The sequence below is a fragment of the Neopelma chrysocephalum genome, unplaced genomic scaffold (assembly GCF_003984885.1).
Source record: "Neopelma chrysocephalum unplaced genomic scaffold, ASM398488v2 Primary Assembly neopelma1_100, whole genome shotgun sequence".
Lineage (NCBI taxonomy): Eukaryota > Metazoa > Chordata > Aves > Passeriformes > Pipridae > Neopelma > Neopelma chrysocephalum.
In genome coordinates, this window is record NW_020897763.1 from 865,315 (window position 1) to 888,554 (window position 23,240).

The 23,240-nt window shown below is 47.6% G+C and overlaps 1 protein-coding gene across 6 annotated transcripts in view; it reads left to right on the forward strand.

Annotated features, from left to right (window-relative positions):
- The window catches only part of KCND3 (potassium voltage-gated channel subfamily D member 3), a 131,267-nt gene that overhangs the window by 4,998 nt on the left and 103,029 nt on the right, over window positions 1-23,240 (forward strand). For all 6 annotated transcript variants that reach the window (XM_027695264.1, XM_027695261.1, XM_027695260.1 and 3 more), the window contains one exon: window positions 231-1,415. In XM_027695264.1, the coding sequence (XP_027551065.1) occupies window positions 307-1,415 (1,109 nt within the window). In that variant the 5' untranslated portion in view covers window positions 231-306. The remainder of the gene's footprint in view (window positions 1-230; window positions 1,416-23,240) is intronic.

Below are 23,240 nucleotides of genomic sequence, written 5' to 3' on the forward strand. Positions count from 1 at the left end.
TGCTACTTTTAAAATGCTTTTAATGAGGAATCATTTGCTATTCAAAGTTTCAGCCTAGAATAAAGCCATAACCTCGCTGAGCTGATTATCATGTGCCTTGTTTAACATCCTTCTTTGACTGGGAGGTGAGGGAGAGCCAGTTGTTTTAAATTCTTGTGTCTGGGCCGACACCAGGGCAAGACACCCCCTGCTTGACTGTGTGCTGTGTTCTGTTTTGCTCTGTGTTTTAGATGGAACTGATCTGACTTCCAGCAGGTCTCGGGAGCATCCTGATTCTCCTCTCCAGTAACAAGGCCTGGGCTCATCATGGCAGCAGGAGTAGCAGCGTGGTTGCCCTTTGCCAGGGCGGCTGCCATAGGATGGATGCCAGTGGCCAACTGCCCCATGCCACTGGCTCCAACGGAGAAGAACAAGAGGCAGGACGAGCTGATCATTCTCAATGTGAGTGGCAGGCGGTTCCAGACCTGGAGGACTACACTGGAGAGATACCCGGACACTCTCCTGGGCAGCACCGAGAAGGAGTTCTTCTTCAACGAGGACACCAAGGAGTACTTCTTTGACCGGGACCCCGAGGTCTTCAGGTGCATCCTAAATTTTTATAGAACTGGCAAGCTGCACTACCCCAGGTACGAGTGCATCTCTGCCTACGACGAAGAGCTCGCCTTCTACGGGATCCTCCCCGAAATCATCGGGGACTGCTGCTACGAAGAGTACAAGGACAGGAAGCGGGAAAACGCGGAGCGGCTGATGGACGACAACGACTCGGAGAACAACCAGGAGGGCTCCATGCCGTCCCTGAGCTTCCGGCAGACCATGTGGCGAGCCTTCGAGAACCCCCACACCAGCACCTTAGCCTTAGTCTTTTACTACGTCACCGGGTTCTTTATCGCCGTCTCTGTGATCACCAACGTGGTGGAAACCGTCCCCTGCGGCACCGTGCCCGGGAACAAGGAGCTGCCATGCGGGGAGAGGTACGCCGTGGCTTTCTTTTGCCTGGACACGGCCTGCGTGATGATCTTCACCGTCGAGTACCTGTTGAGACTCTTCGCGGCCCCGAGCCGCTACAGGTTCATCCGCAGCGTGATGAGCATCATCGACGTGGTGGCCATCATGCCCTACTACATCGGCCTGGTGATGACCAACAACGAGGACGTCAGCGGGGCCTTCGTCACGCTACGGGTTTTTAGGGTTTTCAGGATTTTCAAGTTCTCCCGCCATTCCCAAGGTCTGAGAATCTTGGGCTACACCTTGAAGAGCTGTGCCTCCGAGCTTGGCTTTCTCCTCTTTTCCCTCACTATGGCAATCATCATCTTTGCAACTGTGATGTTTTATGCGGAGAAAGGGTCCTCGGCGAGCAAATTCACCAGTATTCCTGCTTCCTTTTGGTACACTATTGTCACCATGACAACACTGGGGTGAGTAGTACTTTTCCTTTCCCCGAGCAGCAGGCAAGCATGTGCGGGGAGCTTGACTTCAGCTGCTCCTCGGCGTTTCCCCGGGTGCATGTTTGGAAAGGGTTGGGAACCATTGAGGGCTCGATTGTTCTTTGCCTCACAACTTCTGCGGGTCGGGGGAAGTTGTACAAAACGGAAAAAGCGCTTCCTCCCACTTGACAAATGCTTGGCACAACGGGAAACGAGTGCAGGAGGAGCAGGGCGGCGGAGTAGCAGGTCCTGATTCACGCTCCTGCTGCAGGGGGGCTGGCAAAGAGAGCTGCTGGGTTTTCCTGATGTTCTTTTGAGCTGCAGGTTTTACACAAAGTTGCTGATGTGTCTGTCGTGTCTCTCCGCGGTGTCGGCCGTTGTTTCTTTGCTTGCCACGCCAGGAAGCACAGATTTGCTGAATTCAGGTGGATGTTGTGGGTCAGTGGACTGAAAATACTCTGAGATTGCCAGGGCAGGGTCTGGTTTGCAGTCAGTTGAGCAGGATATGTGCTTCTCATCTAGGGGTAGTTGTGAGTTTGCAAACTGAGTGTGCCGTGGTGGTTGCAGTAGAATTTCAAACATTCCCATGGACAGGTACAAAGATAATGGAATCAAAGCAAGAGGAATGTAGCCTGGAGGGCACTTTTTTCCACTTATATTTCATTTCCGTCTTACAGATGTTTCTACTGAGATTATAGATTTGTGCTTCTCCTGCTCTGAACTAAAACCTTTGTAAGCAGAATAGCCAGGCCCTCACCCTGACAAGGTTATGTAAAGGAAAGTGGGCATTGCAGGCCATGCAAAGCTGTGATTGAGTGCAATCTCTCCATTCCACACATCAGAACAATATACTAAGTTTATAGTTACTTTACAAAGAGTTTTCCCACTGGAGAGTTCGCACAGGTTTAATATTCAGATGCAGACAACGCTTGTTCTTGTAATACTGTGACCACTTTTTCTCTAAACTGCTTTTGATTTTAAACACTTCCCTGTGCCCATTATACATGAACAGGCTCACAGTAGCACTTTTAAATTATTAAAATCATAATTCAGCTGTCAGAAAAGTGCCAAATCCGGGCATATGACAACCGAAAGTCTGAATTTCTTCATTAAGTGCAAATGTAGAAGCTTTTTGTCATAGTCACCTAAAGATCTCTTATTCCTCCTTTTTAATATCTAAGCAAAGTGTTCAAGTTTATGGCGAAAGCTGCTCCTTACCCTGGGAAAGTCAGTGCTTGCTTAGGAATGGAAGGTGGGCTTTGCAGCCCAGCACTCCCCTGCCCTGTGGCTCAGCTTTCCATATTCTGACTGGTCCATACTGGTCAGTTCTCACCCTCCTGTCCCCACCAGCAGCTTCAGAAGAACACCTGCCCTGGGTGGTGTGTCCTCTGCACAAGGGGAAAGGCATGAAAATCCAGTTCTCTCCTGGGGTTTCTGTTTAATAATGATCACACCCATCCCTCTATCCACACACTCCTGTGCCTATTCACACTTTTGCTGTTACATCTTTGTGACAGGACAGTTGGGGTCAAGGGGACGTTCTGGGAACAAACCCAATCCGTGCAGAATGTGCTGGAGAGCAGCTGAGCCTCTGCTCCCATCAGGGCAGTGGCTCAGGTTTGGTCTCCTTCCCTCCCTCTCTGAATGCACAGACCCACAAACCAAAGTGCTCCTGAGGACCTTAAAGTGCTCTCAATCTGTTGTAATCACAGAAATTAGGGATAAATGAGTGTTTTAAATGAGTTGACACGGATTTAAGAAGTTAGGCATTTAAACACAGCTTTGTAAAAAATTCGTTGGGAAGGGACCCACAAAATGCTGTCAAAGTCTTAAGGCTTAAACTTCTAGTATTTGGGATTTTTTTTTGCAGGATTGTGATTAAAATAGGTGTCTCTAGCAAATAGTGTATCAGCTGAGTTTAGTGTTTTATCACAGATTTACAAGAAACTCAGAAACATCAATAACAGCAAACCCTGCGGAGCCCCTGTGCACTTGGACAACACCCATCTGCCCACAACCACACTCAGCAGTTCCCTGTGCCTCCTTATCTGGGCACCTGAAGCCAAACACTCTCCCAAAACCTATGTTAGAAAGAAAAGTTGCAACTCTGAGCCATAAAAACCTGATTGCTGCCAGACCACCCCTGCAGAGCCCCCTCCAGACACCCACAGAGAGGCATTTTTGGGACTGGTCAGGACTGTGGTGGGGTCCCAGCACTGGTGGAACGAGGCACTGGCTGTGCCCACAACTCTCCCCCAGAATTTGGCAGCACAGCAGTGGAATCCATGACCTCCAGGAGCAAACCCTTTGTCCCCAGCTCATTTCCACCTCCTCACTCCCACCCTGTGGAATGAACCTCCTCTCTCCCTCCTGGAGGAATGAACCCCCCCAGGGTTAACCCTCCTGGCCCCCTTCATTTCCCCAAAAATCCTTTCAGTTCTGACAAACTGGCACTACCAGGCAATATTTCATATACATCTCTCTTCAGAAGCCATTTCAATATGTTTGGAAGGATCTTGCTGCTAATGAGAGGACTGGCAATTCCCATCACAGAGACATTGCCAAAAATGCAGCCAAGGTCTCTAATCCATCAGACTTTGCCTACTTAGTGCTTGCCAGTTCACTGCTTGTATTTCAGCAACACTCAGAGCTTTTATTGGTATTCTAAATATTTTCTGCCTTTTGCCTTTAATAATTCAGCCAGCGTTCAAAGCAAGAGATTATAAAGCAGGTTTTTAACTCGAAACTATACATGTATATTTTGTTTTCACTGCTGATACATTTAAATCCAGATAAGTGAATGTTTCCCTGACACTGGAATCCCACTGTTGCCTTGACAGAGTGCTTTATAGGAGCCATTTGGAATATGCAGGATAACTTTTCCCGTGTTATTAAGACGTTAAAAATTAGCCCCATTTATATAAAATGGAAAGTTTACTTACAACAGACAAACAAGGCCAGCAGTAGGAAACCATGAAGCCTCTCACTGTGCTGTGCATCAGCTGCTGTTCCAGTTTCCTAAGTATCCTTAGGATGCAATCGAATTTCCAGATTGACCCATAAATAAAAAGCAATAAAAATGCTGTTCTTCTGGAAGGTAAAGCTCTGCATCAATAAATAATTGCTGCTTTTGGTGGGGTTACTATGCAAATCAGTTTAGAGAAATCCAGGGCGATCCAGCTCCTTAGGTAGTTAACAACCCAAGGAGACAGGTACAATAGTTTTTCTGCAATGGGAAACAAAGCAAAGGAATTAAATTATACTGACCCTGCATCTCTGATCCCTCTGCTGTGCTCATCAGCCCTGGTTTAACAGAGGCTGTTTTTAATTTAGCACGATTTAAATTTTGCTCAGGAGGTTTTATAATGAAAGCATTATTCTTGGGTGCATCTTAAATCAATCTGAATTACTGAAACAACTATTCAAAATTAATTCAAAATCAGCTCTCCAATTCATGCAGAAACATTTTTCTCAAGAGGCAAACAGCTACCCATCCTCTCTAAAGCACCAGTACAACAAGCACTGCCCTTGCCAGGACTCTTGCTGTGTCCTGCAGGAGGTTTTGACCCCCAGGACCCCTCTGAAAGCAGGGGAGGAGCACAGTCCTGGTCCCATCCCAGCACTCACGTCCCTGTCCTGGTTTTTAGCTAACTCGATGTGCAATAACCACCAGTTTTACATCTACTTAAAAATGATTTAATGATAATACATTTGGTTGCCTTGTTACCAGCGTGTTGGCCTTCACAGAACCACAGAATGGTTTGGGTTGAGAGGGACTTTAAAGCTCATTTTGTTCCACCCCCTGCCATGGGCAGGGCCACCTTCCACTAGCCCAGGTTGCTCAGAGCCCTGTCCAATATTCAGTTTTATTCCCATTTACAGAGTGCAGTGGATGGGGCAGCCTCATGTTCCACTGCTGCCCCTCCCTGTGCATCCCAAACACACCAGAGGGACGAGACCTCTCCCACACCACTCAACCCCCACGCCAGTTTTGCCCAGAACACGTTTTTCTAAGCTTTTTATAGCTGTTTTCATTTCACCTGACAAGAGCAGTATGTTTCAGACTCCTGGGCAGTGTCCATGGCCTGCAGCAAGTTGTAGCTGTGAAAACCCGAGTGCCACGTCTGCCTGCACCTCCCTGGGCACGGGGAGGCTCCCGAGGGTCCCTTTGGGTATCACAGCTGGGCTCCCACTGTGCCCCAGACAGGGGAATAGAATCCCAGAATGGTTTGGGTTGGGAGGGACCTCAAAGCTCATCTCATCCCCCCCCGCCATGGGCAGGGGCACCTTCCACTAGCCCAGGTTGCTCTAAGCCCTTTTCCAACCTGGCCTTGGACACTTGCAGGGATGGGGCAGCCACAGCTTCTCTGGGCAACCTGTGCCAGGGCCTCCCCACCCTCACAGGGAGAAAGTTCTTCCTAATATCTAATCTAAATTTACCCTCTGTCTGTTTTAAGCCATTCCCCCTTGTCCTGTCTCTCCAGGCCCTTGCGAAAAGTCCCTCTCCAGCTCTCTTGGAGCCCCTTTAGGTACTGGAAGGTTCTGTGAGGAGGGAATATCCATGGAGGGAGTCATCACTTCTGATCATTTGCGTCAAGAAACCAGCAGAAATGCAGACCAAGAGACAGAGACTGATGATGGATTTTGTTCTGCTCTGAGCTCAGGGATACACTGTGTGGTTTTCTATTGCCTAATGAAGGCCAAGCTCCCACAGCTCAGCGCCCTCGGGGTGGTCCTTGGAGAATCTATCTCTGTCTCTCTCCCTCACAATTTGCAAGAACATAATGCTTTTGAGAACACTATCCCCCTTTCAGAGCTGGCTGCACTGGTCAATGGGTTTGAAAGACACACATCAGTGCTCTTGGACAACACAGTCCCATCTGTATAATTCATTTAAGGAACCAGGTTAACGCTGGGAAGTCAGTAAAACAGCCGTGCTGGCCTGGTTATGTCAACAGCCTGGGCTGGAGCAAGAGCTGAAATTTCTTAGAGGTTTTATTAGCTGAGTGCATAGAGAGCAGGGATTTGGGGGTAGGGTTTGTTTTGGTTTGCCTTGGCTCAGTCTAGTTCTGCAAAACATGGATCAGGGAGAACGCGAGCGAACAGGCGCCCGAGCAGCGCCTCCGATAGAAACATCACTTTTGGGTTTGCTTATTTCTTGGTTGATTTTTGAGTTTTTTTTAATTGGTGTTCAGTCAGGGAAAAGGAAGGGGGCTGAGATTTAAGCAGTGCAACGGAATGTGAAACCCTGGCTGGCAAAGTGCTGACAGCTGGGCTGGCGCGAACGTGCCGGATCCCGAGCGCGCTTCCGCAAGCGCCGCCGGGCTCCGTGTGACCAGAGCTCGCTCTGCACTCGTGTCTCCACAGCAAAACCACTCGAGCTGATAGTAACCTTCATTCACCCTCCTCCATGCAAAACTCAGAGGAGTTTTGCAAAGTAAGGGAAATAATCAATCATCTCTGGAGCGCTGCCGCTGCCGGCTCCTCCAGAAAGGTTGTTGTTGTTTGGCCCTGGAATCACACTGTGTGTGTCAGGACTTCTGTAAGTGCCACTAAACTGAATCAGGAAGAATGGCTTGGGCAGAAATCCTGCTTTGCATGTTTGCCATCGTGGATGGGGAGATGGATGAGAGGTGGGATGTTTCCTTTGTGAAGCCAAGCGCTGGGATTTCAGCGCTCTCGCCATTTCCCCACACAGTCAACAATTCCTATATCCACAGGCCAAAGAACTGCCTGAATTTAATATACAGGGAGTCCAATCAAACAATGAATTGATGGAGCTACACAAAGAAGCCATTTCCTTGAGCTTTCATTCTCTTGACTCCCAGCTTCATCTTATATGAAACGTGTATCAATTTTCTTCTCCTAATGGATTTACAGATATTGTGTGCAAAATTCTTTGTATCAGAAACTACAGATGGAACCTTTTCCCGTCACTGTCTTGATATAAATCACAGGCAAGCGTCTCATTTTTGAGCTATTTGTATTCACCAGAACCCCAGATGTATTAAAATACCTTTATTCATTCTCAGAGCAAGTTGAATTTACCATTGGGTTTTTTTTTTCCCTTCTCTTAAGAAAAGAAAAAATTACCCATCCTTATGCTTTTTGTGGCTTTGGATATTTGTATGTGCAAACACACCATCTTTAATGTGCAAGACAAAATAACTTGCCTTTAGGGTAACTCGTTGTGTGAGAAGTGAATTATTTTGAATAAGGCCAAGAAATGGTGCTGACTAAAATTGTAACGTGACTGCTAAATTTACCAGTGGAAACCTTGGCAGAGATACATCTATAGCAACTGATTTACAGATTTTTTTTTTTCTGAGCTCTTCTTTCTTTTTTTTTTCCCCCTTTTCTTTTTAGCTTGCAACACAAGTAAGTGCCTGAGAAATACAGATTAAAGATAACATTGTATTATCATTGGAGATGAAGGGAAGTGATTGGCGTGCTGACTGAATCTGAGCTATTTTTAGTCTCATAAACTGATAATTTCATAACAGTGCTGACCCAGTAAAAGTAATCAGTTTACAGACATCAGCTGAAAATAAAGGACAGAGTAGCCACTGTCAGTTGGAAAGCAGGGACAGAGGAAGGAAAGTTAAAGGCCCTGCAACAAATTAGCCAAAACTAATTACATCTCTTAGCTGATTACAGCCCTTGAGGGTTATAGGGAGAGGAGCACAGCGAGTTTCTGAGTGACTGAGTCTCTGCAGCCCCTCTGGCCAGAGCTTCATCTTGCCAACACCCATCCTCATCGTCATCCTCACAGTGAAATTTGTGCCTCACATCCTTACCCAGACCTGCTCCCTTGGATTTGGCATGAAATAAAACTCCCACCTCGTTGTAACATTGGGAAAATAACGTGAGACATTTCTATTGCAATTTCTTAAGGGATCTGTGCATTCAAGAGTGTGGAGTGACAGGACAGGGGAAGAATGGCTTCAAATGCAAGACAGAAAGTTTGGCTTAGATTATTAGGGAGAAATTCTTCCCTGTGAGGGTGGGGAGACCCTGGCACAGGTTTCCCAGAGAAGCTGTGGCTGCCCCATCCCTGGAAGTGTCCAAGGCCAGGTTGGACAGGGCTTGGAGCAACCTGGGCTAGTGGAAGGTGGGTGGAACAAAATGATCTTTAAGGTCCTTCCCAACCCAAACCATTCTGTGCAGCTGAAGCCCGAATATGGGATCACCTGTGACCAAACCCAGCTTGTTTCCAGGCACTGTAATGCAATCACCTCATCAAGAAAAAAACCCCAAAACCAGCAAAACTGTTTGAGATAAACAGAGAAACTTTTCCTCAGCACCAAGCAGTGTTTGTCCCTGCCCTCCACCACACTCACACCTCGGTACCACGGCACTCAGTGCACACCAGCACCTGACCCGTGTAATTCCCGAGGTTTCAGTGGGAGTGATGTACAATTTGTGTTTAACACGGGCTGTGCCTCCCTGCCCTTCAGCCCTGGCCGTGCAGAGCTCCCAGGGACGGAGCAGGTTGGTTTATTTTTCATGCAGCACAAGCCTCAGCAAGGGCGATGCCCGAACGGGCAGCTGGTCCTTGCACTGCTCGTGGACAGGCCCTGGCAAAGTGCAGGCAGAGGACCCATGGGTGCCCCAGCCACCTCTCCAGGCTCCCCAAAGGGTGCTGGCAGTGATATCCCCCAGTGAGCATCACAGCTCAGTGAGGATGAAGAAGAAAAGAGCTGCAATTTGGTCATTTACCCATTGCCTCTCACTCTCGCTGCTTCAACCCCCAGCACAGACATTCTTTTCTGTCAAATTCCACCACATCCACTGTGAATTTCTTAATATTTTCCTTCAGTGAAGGCAGATTAATGACTGCTTTTCCTGCAGACCAGAAGACAGGCAGGTTTCAGCCGAGCTCTGCCTTCTCCTGGACAGGCAATGCCTGCAAGAAACAGATTGTGCCCATTTAACTATTTACCACTGCTACATTAGAACACATTCAAGGGCTGTAATTCACCTCTTAAAATTACAAGTAAAGTGTGGAAGAGTTATTTTAAAATCAATATCTAACAGAATGCCATTGTTCCAACATTAAAACCTGCTGGGAAATTACTGGGAGGCATGTGGCAAGTCAAATCACTGCCTGCCAGAGGAGGAAACAATTCATTACTCCTTTAAAAGGTGCAAGTCTTTACTGGCTTTTCATTCTGCTTTGCAGCCTCAGAAATGATGCTGGAGCATCTGGCTCTTTCTTTCCCTCATTCTTTCATGGTTTCCCCCTTTTGTTCTGCCTCTGCATTGTGGACTTTCTCTTACTTTTCCTCCCGGGGCCGGGAGGGGTGTTTGGGGCTGGGGGGACAAGCGAGGGCATTGTCAGGGCTGTCACTCCTGATGCAGAGTGGCAACTCTGTGCATGAATTATCTCTCACCTATAAAAGCATCTGCAAGGAACAACAACAACAACAACAACAACAACCACCCCAAAATGGGCAGCCACTCAAAGCCATTTTCTGAGCAGGCTCTTCCCCGCCCGGGTTCCGAGAGCCATCGCCTGGGGAGACCTGCTGCTTTCATCTTGGCCTGCCATCTGCAGCAAAATTAAAACACAGATCAGCTTTAGCTTTTTGCCTTCAGGACCCGGCGAAATTTGGCTGCTGCACATCCCCAGAAAGCCCTGGAGAGGGGCTGTTTGCCTCAAAAGGGGGTGGTCCTGTGGAACGAGGCTACGAGCCCCCAAAACCTGAGCTTGCAGAGGTCCTGGTGGGCCTGTGCTGTGGAGCCTCCCAATAAAAAGGTCAAATAATTCGAGTGATAAATCTTAAAGACGTGGAGGGAAGCAGCTGCTGTTACTGATGACGCACCTCCTGTGGCAGCAATAACACCCTGGCACCCCCAAACCTCCCCAACCTCATCAGATCTGCTGGGTTCATTTTTAACAAAGCTCCTGTTAATCAAATAACACATTCCCAATGCTGGGAAGCACCCTGAGCTTTTTTAATATGGGTCATTATTTTTCATGTGCTCATTGCTTTATTCTTTCTGGCCACGTGACTCCACTTTGCCACCTAAAAGTCACAAACTGCTGCTGTCTTTCTCATCTTGCCTGTAGACCCAGGGCTTCACATCAGATGTGAAAACAGCAGATGATAAAATCTTGAGTCATTTTCAGCCTTTAATATGTAAATGCAAATCCTTGATAACAAGATTTCACCCCACAACAAAACAGCCTCTTTTTTCCTCTCTGCACTGAGGAAAACACTTCTTACTATTATTTAACTCTGCTTATTTTCTCACATTATTAGAATCAGAGAATCACAGAATGCTTAGGGTTGGAAAGGGCCTTAAGGATCATCTCATTCCACCCCCTGCCATGGGCAGGGACACCTTCCACTAGACCATGTTGCTCCAAGATCTGTCCAACCTGACCTTAAACACTTCCAGGGATGGGGCCACAATCCTCAATTCCACGTCTGTATGCTCCATGTGCACTTTTGGGGTGTAATGTGGAGACATGTGCACACTTTTCTCTGTATTTTTATGATCTGGAGCACAAGGGAGCCATCCTCCTTAAATATTAATTACAGTCACTATGGTAAGAACAAAAATAGCACTTTATTTTTCAATGGAAAAGGATAACACAAGCCAGCTCTTCTCACAGCCTAATGCTGGGCAGAAGTAAGCTGCCTTCAAAAGGAAAGCTAAAGGGAGAGAAAGCTGCTCTGAGCTGCTTTCTCCTGGAGCCCATCTACTTAGTTTGGCTCAGGAATGCTCTGGGAAAGCAAACCCAGCCATGCTGTCCCTGCTGCAGTTTGGCTCACGGTGCAGAGAGGCTGCAGAGCTCGTGGACTGCATCCCTTCTGGATCAAACAGCACTTCAGGAACACACCCAGTGTGCTCCTGCTGCAAATGGGTGTTCAGTCACTGACCAGACCACGTCTAGTCTGAAATAAATCCTCCTGAGGTGTGTTCAGTGGGTGCCTGGTCCTCTGCTCCAGCCCAGCTCCTGCCAGTGCAGATACGAACTTATCCTTTCCCTGACTGATGGCAGAACTCCTTCTCAATTACAACCCTGTTTTAGTGTGGGGGGGTTTATGTTTACATCATTTCTTGAGCTTTGTCATCAGTATTAATCTGAGAAAAGCTCCAATTGTTTCTTTCTGCCTCTTCTGAGGGAAGATGGGAACAGGCTGTGTCGACATAACAGATTCTGACACCTCCGTTACTCCACTGCATGAGAGCCTTTTTCTAGTAATCAGTGTCTGAAATGAGTAGAAACAGGGCTTAAATTTACCACTTTGAGCATGAATCAATGAAGCATTATTGCCAACACACATCCTTCACTGTCACACGTCTCAGTTGTGCTCTTGGTTCAGGGAGATTTAAAACCCCGTCTCCCACCCCGTCTTTGCACCTGAGATATCCTTTTTATCAACCTCGCTCTCTGATCTCTGCATAATTAACCAAAATACGAAATTCCCAGCTTCTGCCATGCCTTGTGTGTGCTTTAAACCTTCCCACAAGACCACTAGATTTGTGTACAGATGGGCAATCACGGTCAGCTCGCAGGAGGCAATCACAACTTTTACTTGGTGCCTCTTTCGTTTTCCTGCCTACTTACATCTGCCCAACCGTCTGTTCATCAATCCAGGGAGCATCCATCACGGAATGGGATGAGTCCTACTGAGTCAGACACTCTGCTTCAGTTCATGAAATGAGCTGGCATGATATTCAAGCCTTGGCACACTCGATGCAAAAGACTTCAGCACTTTTAGATATTTTTCTGCTCCAGAGGGAGAGCAGGCCAGATTAAATAATAGAAACAGTCATTCAGCAAAACAGCTGTTGAATGAAAACACATAAAATAGATGAAATTGGGTAAAAGTCACCCCTCTTGTTGAGGGTCAGAACAAGTAGTAAGCTGGGCTGAAGGGATACAAGAGCCCGGGCTGCAGAGGGCTGAGCAGGATGAATTCCACCACTAATGAGCTTAGTGAATAAGCTCATTACCTAATGAGCTCTATTGAACAAGCTTGAATTCCTGCCTAGGGAAAGCCCTTGGAATAGATCAAACATAGGTAAACAGCTCCATCAGTTTACTCACAGAAGAGAAATCTGAAGCTCAGGAGCAAGCTCAGGGTCATGGGCAGAGTCTTTCCCGAAGGTGTGGAAGTCAGGATGGATCAGGAAAGGCACAAGGAGCAGAGGCTCTTTCCCAGTTTTGTCCTTTCTTTACAAGTTCTGATGCTCCAATGTGACTTTTTAACACACAGATGTCCTGATAACTTTTCCTTCACCATTAACATCAGACTGTTCCCCACCTGAGACACCCCAGAGCTGGAGTGGGGAACCTCCAGAGCCCAAAATTGCTCTGGGATTGTATCAACAAACACTCCCAAAATGGTTGATCTCTCTGAAGCTCCATCTGAAACCCCAGCCCTGCTTTGGTGCCTGGGAAGATCCGTCAGAGCAGCTGCCAGTTGAGGGGGTTTGGAAAAGGCCCAGAGGAAATCTCACATCCACACTTTGTTGTGGATCATTTATTACCCAGAAAGGCAGGAATCTTGGAATATATAGTCCATAAGGAATGGTCCATCACACTCACATGCTGTTTAGCCCAGTTTTCAATTCTCTTGGCTTGGAAGTGAAAGGAGAAAATGAGATTTCAGAAGAGGAGGATAGATCTACAGATGAAATCTTATTTTTGACTTCTACATGGCAACATTTGCATTTATTTTTACCATTTTTGTCTTAGATTTCAGCAGCTGAAGTATTGTTTAAAACTATTCGGTTCCTATAGTTGTGCCACTCTAAAACACTGCCACTGTCCATCATTTGCCTGTTATCATCAGAGCAGAGCTAAAAAATGTTGGGAGAAGAAAAAGGAAGGAAAATCTCTGAACTTTTCAGCAAAATATAACAGATAATTTGGTGGGAGGTAAAGATTTTTAGTAGAAAACAGGTGTTCAGCCTTTAAAATATATAGATTTAAACCCATGCACACATGCCCTCAAGTGCACATCCCAGGGTAAATAAACACCCAGGCAGCTCCTTGTACGTGTCAGGATATATTCACATGATTGCAGCAGGGAAGTCTGGCACCAAATGTACTGTGAACTGAAAATGAATTTCAGCAGCTTTTATGATTCTTTTTTTTTTTTTTTTTTTTTGGTCAGAAACAAAGGCTGCACTGGAGCTGCCTCGTTAGCCCTGTCCAGGGGGGGTGTGTAAAACCCTCTGCTCAGGCCAGGCTGTGGTTCTCTGTGTGTCCTTCCAGGCTGGATTTCCTGGCAGCTCGGACACCCCCTCACAATTTCATTATGGAAATAATTTTTAATGGGCCTGCCCACTCTGCTCACAACGTGGATGGGGAGTAACTCCATTACAGCCAGTGAGTCACACCAGTGAAAAACAAGCTTTGCTGGCAGCTCAACTGGGCTCTGCGGGTTGGAATAGGTCGGGGTGGAGTTTGGGAGGCACTTTATGCACTATTTTTGTGGGAAAGTCGTCATGGCAAGAGATGCCTCTTGGTGGCAGGTCCTCCACAGAGCCCCATCTCATCATTCCTGGGTCCCAGCGCTTCCCTTGGAGCCCTGGGAATGGTGTTGATGCTGCACTATTGTTAGGGCACTTAAGAAAAGTGTTGGATAGAATTTATATGCCATTAATAACTGCTTCCCTGGCAATATCAAAACAGAGTGGGCAGACAGCACATCTACTACCTATAGCACTTAACTATACAATAAATTAAATCCACCCATTAAATCATCCCAAACTGAGAGAAAGGGCAGTGTCTGAACATCCCTGGACGTCGAGTGCTTTGTTTGCAAGGTGAAATACTCGGGATGAAAACAAGTGCTGACTAAAAGGCAAAGTGTTTTATGGAATCACAGAATCTCCTGAGCTGGAAGGGACCCACGAGGATCATCCAGTCCAACTCCTGGCCCTGCATAGGACACCCCAAAGTTCCCCCATGAACATGAGCCAGAGTGTGCCCAGGTGGCCAAGAAGGCCAATGGATCCTGGCCTGGAGCAGGAACAGTGTGGCCAACAGGTCCAGGGAAGTGATTCTTCCCCTGGACTCAGCGCTGGTGAGGCCACCCCTGGAGTGCTGTGTCCAGTTCTGGGCCCCTCAGTTCAGGAAGGACATTGAGGTCCTGGAGCAGGTCCAGAGAAGAGCAACAAGGCTGGGGAAGGGACTGGAGCACAAGTGCTGTGAGGAGAGGCTGAGGGAGCTGGGGCTGTTCAGCCTGGAGAAGAGGAGGCTCAGGGGAGACCTCCTCACTCTCTGCAACTCCCTGACAGGAGGGGGGAGCCAGGTGGGGGTTGGTCTCTTTTCCCAGGCAACTCTCAACAAGACAAGAGAGCTTGGTCATAAGCTGTACCAGGGGAGGTTTAGGTTGGATATTAGGAAGAATTTCTTTCCAGAGAGGGTGATCAGCCATTGGAATGGGCTGCCCAGGGAAGTGGTGGATTCTCCGTCCCTGGAGGTTTTTAAGATGAGACTGGATGTGGCATCAGTGCCATGGGCTGGGAACCATGGGGGTAGTGGATCAAGGGTTGGACTTGATGATCTGGGAGGTCCCTTCCAACCCAGCTGATTCTATGATTCTATGATTCTATGATTCTATGATTCTATGTGTGATTTGTGGGATTTGAGAGGCAATAAGCCGAGATAATGCACCCTGCATTCACCCTGCCTTCAGAGAGACAAATGACACCAGCCATGGACAGACAGACCCGTGGGCACTGCCCAGCCGTTGGGCAGTCACAGCACCTTTGCTGGGCTTGGTTTGCAGCATCAGGCAGCTGGACACAAATGAGTGCCAACTGTGTTAGTGCAGCCCAGGGGGGAAGAGGAGTTACCTGACAGGGCTGGTGGAGAATCTCCAAGAAGCTGTGGGCAGACAGCTTCCCTACACCTTGATGTGTCCCACTTGATTGATTACTCTCAGCTCATTGCTGGATTGCACAGAGACATCCACCTTTTTCTCTAAAGGTCAGCATCACATTTGACAGAGGATACCATAAAACAGGTTGTAGAAGGAGGATGTCTTGTGTCCTGCATTTCTGGACAGTGTTTCTCCCTCATGAGCTGTCACAGTGGCTTAGTGTAATGGGCTTCTGAAGGCCAGCCCTGACTGCCAAGGTGAAGGGGTTTTTGGATGGCTCTGACCATTTCCCTCAGCCAGTCTTATCATCTGGTAAAGATATAAATGCAAGTACAACATCTTTGTTCCTGTGCAAGCTCCGGCTGTGACTCAGGACACAAAAAGCTCCATGTGAGCAAAGCAAAGTCATGGTAACTTTGTGCTTCCCATGGCAACCTTGGGCAGGGTTTTGGGAAAGGTCTGATGAACATTTAGGAAGAAGTTCTTCCTTATGAGGGCCAGAGGTTGCCCAGAGAAGCTTTGGCTGCCCCTGGAAGTGTCCAAGGCCACGTTGGACAGGGCTTGGAGCAACCTGGGCTAGTGGAAGGTGTCTCTGCCCAAGGCAGGGAGTGGAACAAGATGAATTTTAAGGTCCCTTTCAACCCAAACCATTCTATGACTCTATGAATTTCCACCTCTCTGGAATTTAACCAGGTAAATACACTGTCAGATGTCCCTCTCATCCCACACTTGGATTGCTCCAGTGACAATTCTGCTGCCAGACAGGCCCTGTGTCCACCACACAGCTCAAAGAGTGGTCCAGAGAGAGAAGGTGACCTGACAGTGGTCACACACACCAAGTCTATCAGTAATCAGCTCAAATGACTTCCTTCCAAATGTGCAATACAATCTAAACAAAATATCAAAGAACTCCATTTCCTCTCAGAGATAAAAGCAGAGGATGGTGACAAAAACCACACAGCATCTTAGATGGCAGAATGAGAGACATTCCTCAGGTCTGAGCTTTCCTGCTTTGCAGGGAAAGACCCAAACACGATTTAGCGAAACGCAACCGGGGACTCGTTTTCTTTCCCAGACGCTGATTTATTATTTAATACTAAAATACTATAAATAACAAATCTGCAGAATCATCCAGCCAAGAAACGTAGGGATTCATGGAAAGAGCCCCACACACTCTCGGCAGGCTCTGCCAGAAGGTTGTCATCCAGCACAGCCTGTGATGGGCTGTTCCTGTCGGCGCCGTGACTGAGCGGAGCCGTTCGCTCTGTTCCACACCTGCCATGTGCTTCCAACTATTCCTGTCCTCGCACTTCCCTTTCCTCGCATCAAACTCTGCCTGTAAATTATCAGGCTTGATGTATTATACCCTTATCCAGAAGAAAAACAAGTGCACCAGACCGTATTTTGAGTTGCAGCCGCACGTCGTGCCCCAGGCAGTTGGATGTTCCTCAGGATTTTATCCAGCAAGTTGCCAAAGTGGAATGTATGTACTCTGTGACCAGCGCTGCCACACAGTATGTAAAATGTTAAATAACAGCAAAATCACCTCGTTTGAGTCACAATATAATGCAAGGTTTGAGCTTTTACTACATAATCCATTTTAAAGCACTCTTGGATATGCTGTTCTATGGTAAAATTGGATTTTTTAGAAAAAAAATATAGCCTGAGTACTCAGCATAACAGAATGTAATCACAGCAGTCAGTTTGCTATCTAAGATGTGATGCATCCTGTAGATCTTTTTTTTCCTCAGTTATCTTTTAAATGCAATTTTCTGTCCCACTCTGTTGAGGACACGGTTAAATCAATGAAATAAAAATAGTGTTGTAACATTATATCCTATGGCAAAAGACTAATGTTGCTCCTAGTCAGTGGCTGTAAAAGTGATAAACCCAAACCAGATTTCACATAACCAGCAGGTCTTGGATTGTCTTTATTTCTATCTCTGCTTCTCTATGGAACAAGGCACTGAACCCCCCTGACACCACACCCTGACTTGCAGTGGTTCCAGATCTCTCTTGTCCACAGAGAAAAATCCCTTTATCAAGAGCAACCACATCTCCAAGTACAAAACAGTGATTTCAAGCCATTTTAATTGCATTTTCATCCGTTTCAGACTTGGGCTTCTTGGTTTTCTTCAAATAATTTGACCTTTCCCAAAACAGAGCATCTGTCTCCCCTCCAGCTGCAAACCTGAGTGTTCACACCCATGGTGAGGTGTTCCCAATCCCAGGTGAGCAGAGAGCAGCCACTTCAAACCAGGGATAAATAGGAACTATTAAGGTGCAATTTTGGAGTCCCACAAGTACAGTGAGTGCATCCTCAGCCATTACCATACGTGCATCCAACTGGGAGTAAATCAGATTGAGCGGGCATGAAAAAGCTTTTCTGGAGGATTATGTGTAAGATGTGAAAAGCAATCACACTGCTAGATATGGTAAAACATAACCATAAAAGAAAATGCTGAAAGTCTCTATGGTTTGGCACTGAGGCAAAGGGATTTTTAAATGCTGCCGTTTGGATATGGTAGAAAATTATGTCCCTTCTGTAAAAAAAGATTAAAAAAAAATACCAAACAAAAAAAACCCCACAAAACCAAAATGAAACAAAAAAACAAACAGACAAAAAACAACAAAAAAAACCCAGCAACAAAATGAAACAAACAAACAAAAAAAAAAACACACCCAAAAAACCAAAACAAAACAAAAAAAACCACACACACAAAAAAACCACAAAAAAACCAACAAAAAAGAAAACAATAAAAAAAACCCCAAGCAGTACTCAGTGGTAGGAAAAAACCACTATGGAAAAAACAGCCCTGAGGAAAGACATGGCAGAGATACAGGTCTCTCTCCTCTGCCTAGCCCATAATTTCCAAATTATTTTCCTTCCTTGGTGTTCAAAGTTGTACATAATTCAAGAGGAGCTCATTATGTGCTGTTAGGAGAGGGGCTCCAGCAGGACTCACAGATATTTTGCTCCTTGTTTGTTTTTCGAAAGTATGTGGACTTTACAATAAAATCATAAATCACAAAATCAAAAAATTGCTCTTTGCTGAAATACTCAAAATTAATCTGAGCCTCATCAGCCCACAAGAGGAATTCAACACCTTTCTGGAGATGCTCATGCTCTGGTCTGTGTATGGAGTGATATAAACCCAACAATCTGAATCCTGGTCTGATGATACACACAAAACACATCAACCCTCACGAGGAGCAGCAGGAAATGAAGTGTAACTTTGCAGGGATTTGGCTGATGAAGAGATTCCAAGCAGCTGTCAGTGAAAGCCCTTTTCCTCCTCCCCACGTGCCCCCGTGGTCGCAGCTCACCCCGGCAGCGTGGCAGGGAGGATTCTCTGAACCAGAGGGATATTGGCTTTGTGCCCACTGTGAATAATGGGCTTTGTCAGGAATGATCTATTTGAAAACTAAGCACTGCTCGGGGTTGTCTGTCAGGCAGACACAACCATTTAGGAGGCCTCACGTTAACGGGGCTGAGGGCTGCCCATCCCAGCAGGGCTGTGATCCCACTGCACATGCCAGGAAGGCTGTGGTCCCACTGAATATCCCAGCAGGGCTGTGATCCCACTGCCCATCCCAGCGAGGCTGTGATCCCACTGCAGGTCCCAGCAAGGCTGTGATCCCACTGAATATCCCAGCAAGGCTGTGGTCCCACTGCCCATCCCAGCAAGGCTATGGTCCCACTGCACATGCCAGGAAGGCTGTGGTCCCACTGTATATCCCAGCAGGGCTGTGATCCCATTGCCCATCCCAGCAGGGCTGTGATCCCACTGTATATCTCAGCAAGGCTGTGACCCCACTGCCCATCCCAGCAAGGCTGTGGTGCCACTGCACGTCCCAGCAGGGCTGTGGTCCCACTGTATATCCCAGCAAGGCTGTGGTCCCACTGCCCATCCCAGCAAGGCTGTGGTCCCACTGTATATCCCAGCAAGGCTGTGATCCCACTGCCCATCCCAGCAAGGCTGTGATCCCACTGCACATCCCAGTGAGGCTGTGGTCCCACTGCCCATCCCAGCAGGGCTGTGGTCCCGCTCAGAGGAAATCAGCTCTGTCCTTGGCTTGTGGGCCACATTCCCCATCCAGTCTGGGGACAGAGAGTGACCCAAGGGCAGGACCTGCCACCCCAGACATGGATCTTCACTGCCAAACCTGCCCATCCCCACACTGTCACCGTGGGCACGTGGTAAGAGCAGAAGTGGTTAAAGGTAAATTGGTTATTTCCTTCCCAAACTCCTTTCCCTGCAGGGAGAACAGCTCTCCTGCTCAGTCCTCATCCATCCTGTCCCTAGCTGGGGAATGTGAGCTGCCCAGCAGGGAAGGGCAGGACAGCACATTTCCAAACCACTTGTCTTCTGTCCCACTCAGGTGTTGGTTCGTGCCAGTGCAGGCTCAGGGGGTTAATTACTAAGCCTAAAAGACTCTTTTTAGGGACTTAAGGAAGAAAAGAGCTGCTGAGGGAAGAAAGCTTCCAAGGGCCAGTTATTCCTGCTGCTTTTATCATGATACACATCCTCCTAGTGTCATCTGAGTCCCACACTGCCCCAGCAAGGGGTGCTGGGGTTGTGTTTGGGGACTGGTTTAGGAGGGGAAGTGCCTGTGCTGAGCTGTGGTGGTGACCTGGAGCTGCCACCCAGCAGCTGCTGAGTCTGTGACCCTGTGACAGCTCTGGGAGCAAACAGCTGCTGTCTGAGACGATTTTGGTGACGTGAGATGATTGCAGAGTTAATGTTCTCCCAGCTCGCTATTGACACATGGGATGGGTAAATGAGATTTACTTTGGCGTCTCATTCACTTCTCAATCCATCTTCTCCAGTGCTTTTCTCCCCTCCAGCCTCTGCATGGAAAGGTCAATCAGTTTAATTACAGATGTTAGACACACACACACGTGCCATTTGCAGCTCCAAGTGTGCTCACACGGCTGAACTCTGTTGCACACTCCTGACTTTGGCATCGAATACAACAGCAACAGGTTTCTTCTGCAGTGAAAAAACCCTCCCACATATCACTGGCCTGATAACAAAAGGAATAAATAACTCAAGAGAAATGAACTTGGTGATATTTCTGTACCAGGGCTGTCAGAATATGCTACAACTGTTGTTTGAGTTCACTGCCTTCCCAGATAAGCACTGACATCTCTATTTCACAGGTGTAAAATCAAAGTGAGACAAAGCTCCAACTTCTACACAAACCATACAATCAGGAATTCCTGCTCCTGTTTTGGGGCAGAAGAACTTTTCTCACGGGAGCAGAGGAATCCTGTGGATCCTTCAGCCCATCACCTGTACCGGGACCTCAGTCTGAGGCAGCTTCGATCAAATCCTTCCTTATTTCTATAAAAACCTTGACATCCACAGAAGGTGACCAGAAAGAGTCACCTCCTACAGACAGGCAAGGGCTGGCACTGAGATTTTCTGATGGCCAGAGAGTCAGTCTGACACTTTTCCACCTGTAGTTTTCTTGCCAGTCACTGTAACATCACCCCAGAAGAAAATTCTGCTGCTCAGACAGGGAGTTTTGATGCCTCTCATTTCAGTTCTCCCCTTTTAAGACCACTTGAAAAGCACAAACTTGAGGCAGAAATCCATTAAGGAGCTGTAAATGGTCGACTGAGACTGGCATGTTGTTTCTGTCCCTTTAGAGAAACCCCCAAAATCCTACAGAGGGCTCAAAACAAACACATAAACCCACAAGCAGCAGTTGCCTCAGTCCTCGGGGAGAGTTCTGCAGGGTGTGCCAGGAACTCGTCCTGCAGTATAAACTTCACTTTGAAATAAAGGACACTTTGTGATTTTTTAATTGCCTCCTAACCTTTCGTTAATTGGGCTTTATGCAGTGAGCAACATCACAATAATAGGTCTGCAACCTCTGTGCAGAATGTAAATGGGCCACAATCAGGGCCCGGGCACCTGAGTGTGCCAGGCCTGGCTCATCCACCACAATAGAGGCTTCCTAATTATCCAGTGGCCTTTGTTTCACTGGAATTACTTTCAAAGCAAGCAACATCTGAAAAGCCTTCCCCACACACCACAAATTTTGGCATTTGCTCATCGGAGAGGAGCAGAACAGTTCCACAGAGTGATGGCTTTCGGTGGCTCCGAAAAGTCACATTTTAAATTTATTTCCATAGTAATGAGTCCAGTGAACAGTTTTGTCAGGAGGATTTATTTGCATGCCTCACATTTATGCTTTCATGTTGTTTCTGAGCTTCCCATAAACAACGGGCTTTATGGTTAATAAAAGTGATCATCCCAAGGGCAGGAACTTGGTTTATGGCCTCGGCTCTGTCTGTGCCACGACACCCCAGGGACTGGGCAGGATGCTCAGCGTGGCCCTGCCGTGTCTGGAGCTCACCTGTCTCCATCTGCAATGCACAGAACCCACAGGATGAGGCCATAAAATGTGAACTCGGGGCTTAAAAGCCACAGACCTGATTTTTGGTGAGAGAAGGGATGAGAGGGTTGTGTCTCAGAAGGACTTTTGCAGCGAAGAGAAACAGCTAATGACAGTCTCAAAGCCAGAATTCATCTCTCTTGTGTTGCCAGGGCTCAGGCTTCTCCACCCCAGGGGATGTTTGGGTTGGACCTCAGGAAAAGGTTCTTCCCCCAGAGGGTGGTTGGGCACTGAACAGGCTCCCCAGGGCAGTGGGCACAGCACCAAGGCTGCCAGAGCTCAAGGGGTGTTTGGACAACGCTCTCAGGGACAGGGTGGGATTTTGGGGTGTCCTGTGCAGGGCCAGGAGTTGGACTGGATGATCCTTGTGGGTCCCTTCCAGCTCAGGATATTCTATGATTCCATGAATCCCAGCTTTAGGAGCAGAATTTCTCCTTCTTCCATCTCAGTTCTCCTACTTCTTGTGCCTCCCCCTGTGCAGCCCCCCCCCCAAACCCCAGTGCTGCCATGGAGCAGCTGTTTCCTGGATCCAAGCACAGCTGCAGGAGTCGCTTGGGGACCAGGAGCCACTGGCACAAGCCCTGGGATTCAGGAGCAGTTGGAGTTCAGGACCCTGCCTGCTGCCAGACCCCCCACCAACCCCTCTGCTCTGCAGCACCAGGAGGGGCTGGGAGAAAACCCACCCCCTGAGCACGTCCTGGGCAGGGAGATGGGTTTGACTCCCGAATTTTAAGGGGCAGGGTCCCAAAGTTTCCAGGAGAGCCCAGCTGAAGCTGCCCAAAATGGGGCTCCAGGTGGTGTGAGGGCTCTGGCACCGGCCCTGCAGCAGCACCTGAGACCTCTCCCCTCCTCTCCCCGCCCTGGACTGGCTGGAAATCTTTCCCAGCAGAAACTTGCTCTCTCTCGGGGCTTACGGTGCCATTTGTTCTAATTCTTGTTGACGTTTCATTTCACACGCTATTAAATGACCCCCTTCAGAAGGATGAAACAGAAATTTGCTTTAGAAGAGGGGGGAAAAAAATTAGCGTGTGTGCTTGAGGACAAAACAAGCTCCTGATTTATTTTCCTGATAAAGTTAACAGAGCTGGTGGAAAGCATCCAGCCAGCCTGAACCAGAGCTGCTGTGTTGGACATAATTCTGTATTTAGTGACTGTGGCAGCAAAGTCACTAATGTCACACCACATGCTTCTGTGATTATTGCCATTTTTAAACACAGCCATACTGTTTCTACCTAAACTAATCTCTCCTTTTGTTTAGAAGTGAGGTTGAAAAGCTTTCTGTAAACAGGTTGGTACCTGCAATTAGACCGTACTGGATAATGGAAGGACAAGTGTAAGGGAGCTGGAATGAATCATTTTTTATGTGAGCAATTTAGCAATGACATATTCTATCAATCACCTCTGTGCTGGGGCTGGGGAGTAAGGAGAACTCCTGACACATTTTATACCTTTCTTTGAACAGTATAAAATGACCTCAGGAGGTGGAACAAGGAGCTAAAGGCGGCCGGGAATCAATTTATGGGGCAGGGAGGGAGAGGGACGTCCTGGCACGAGG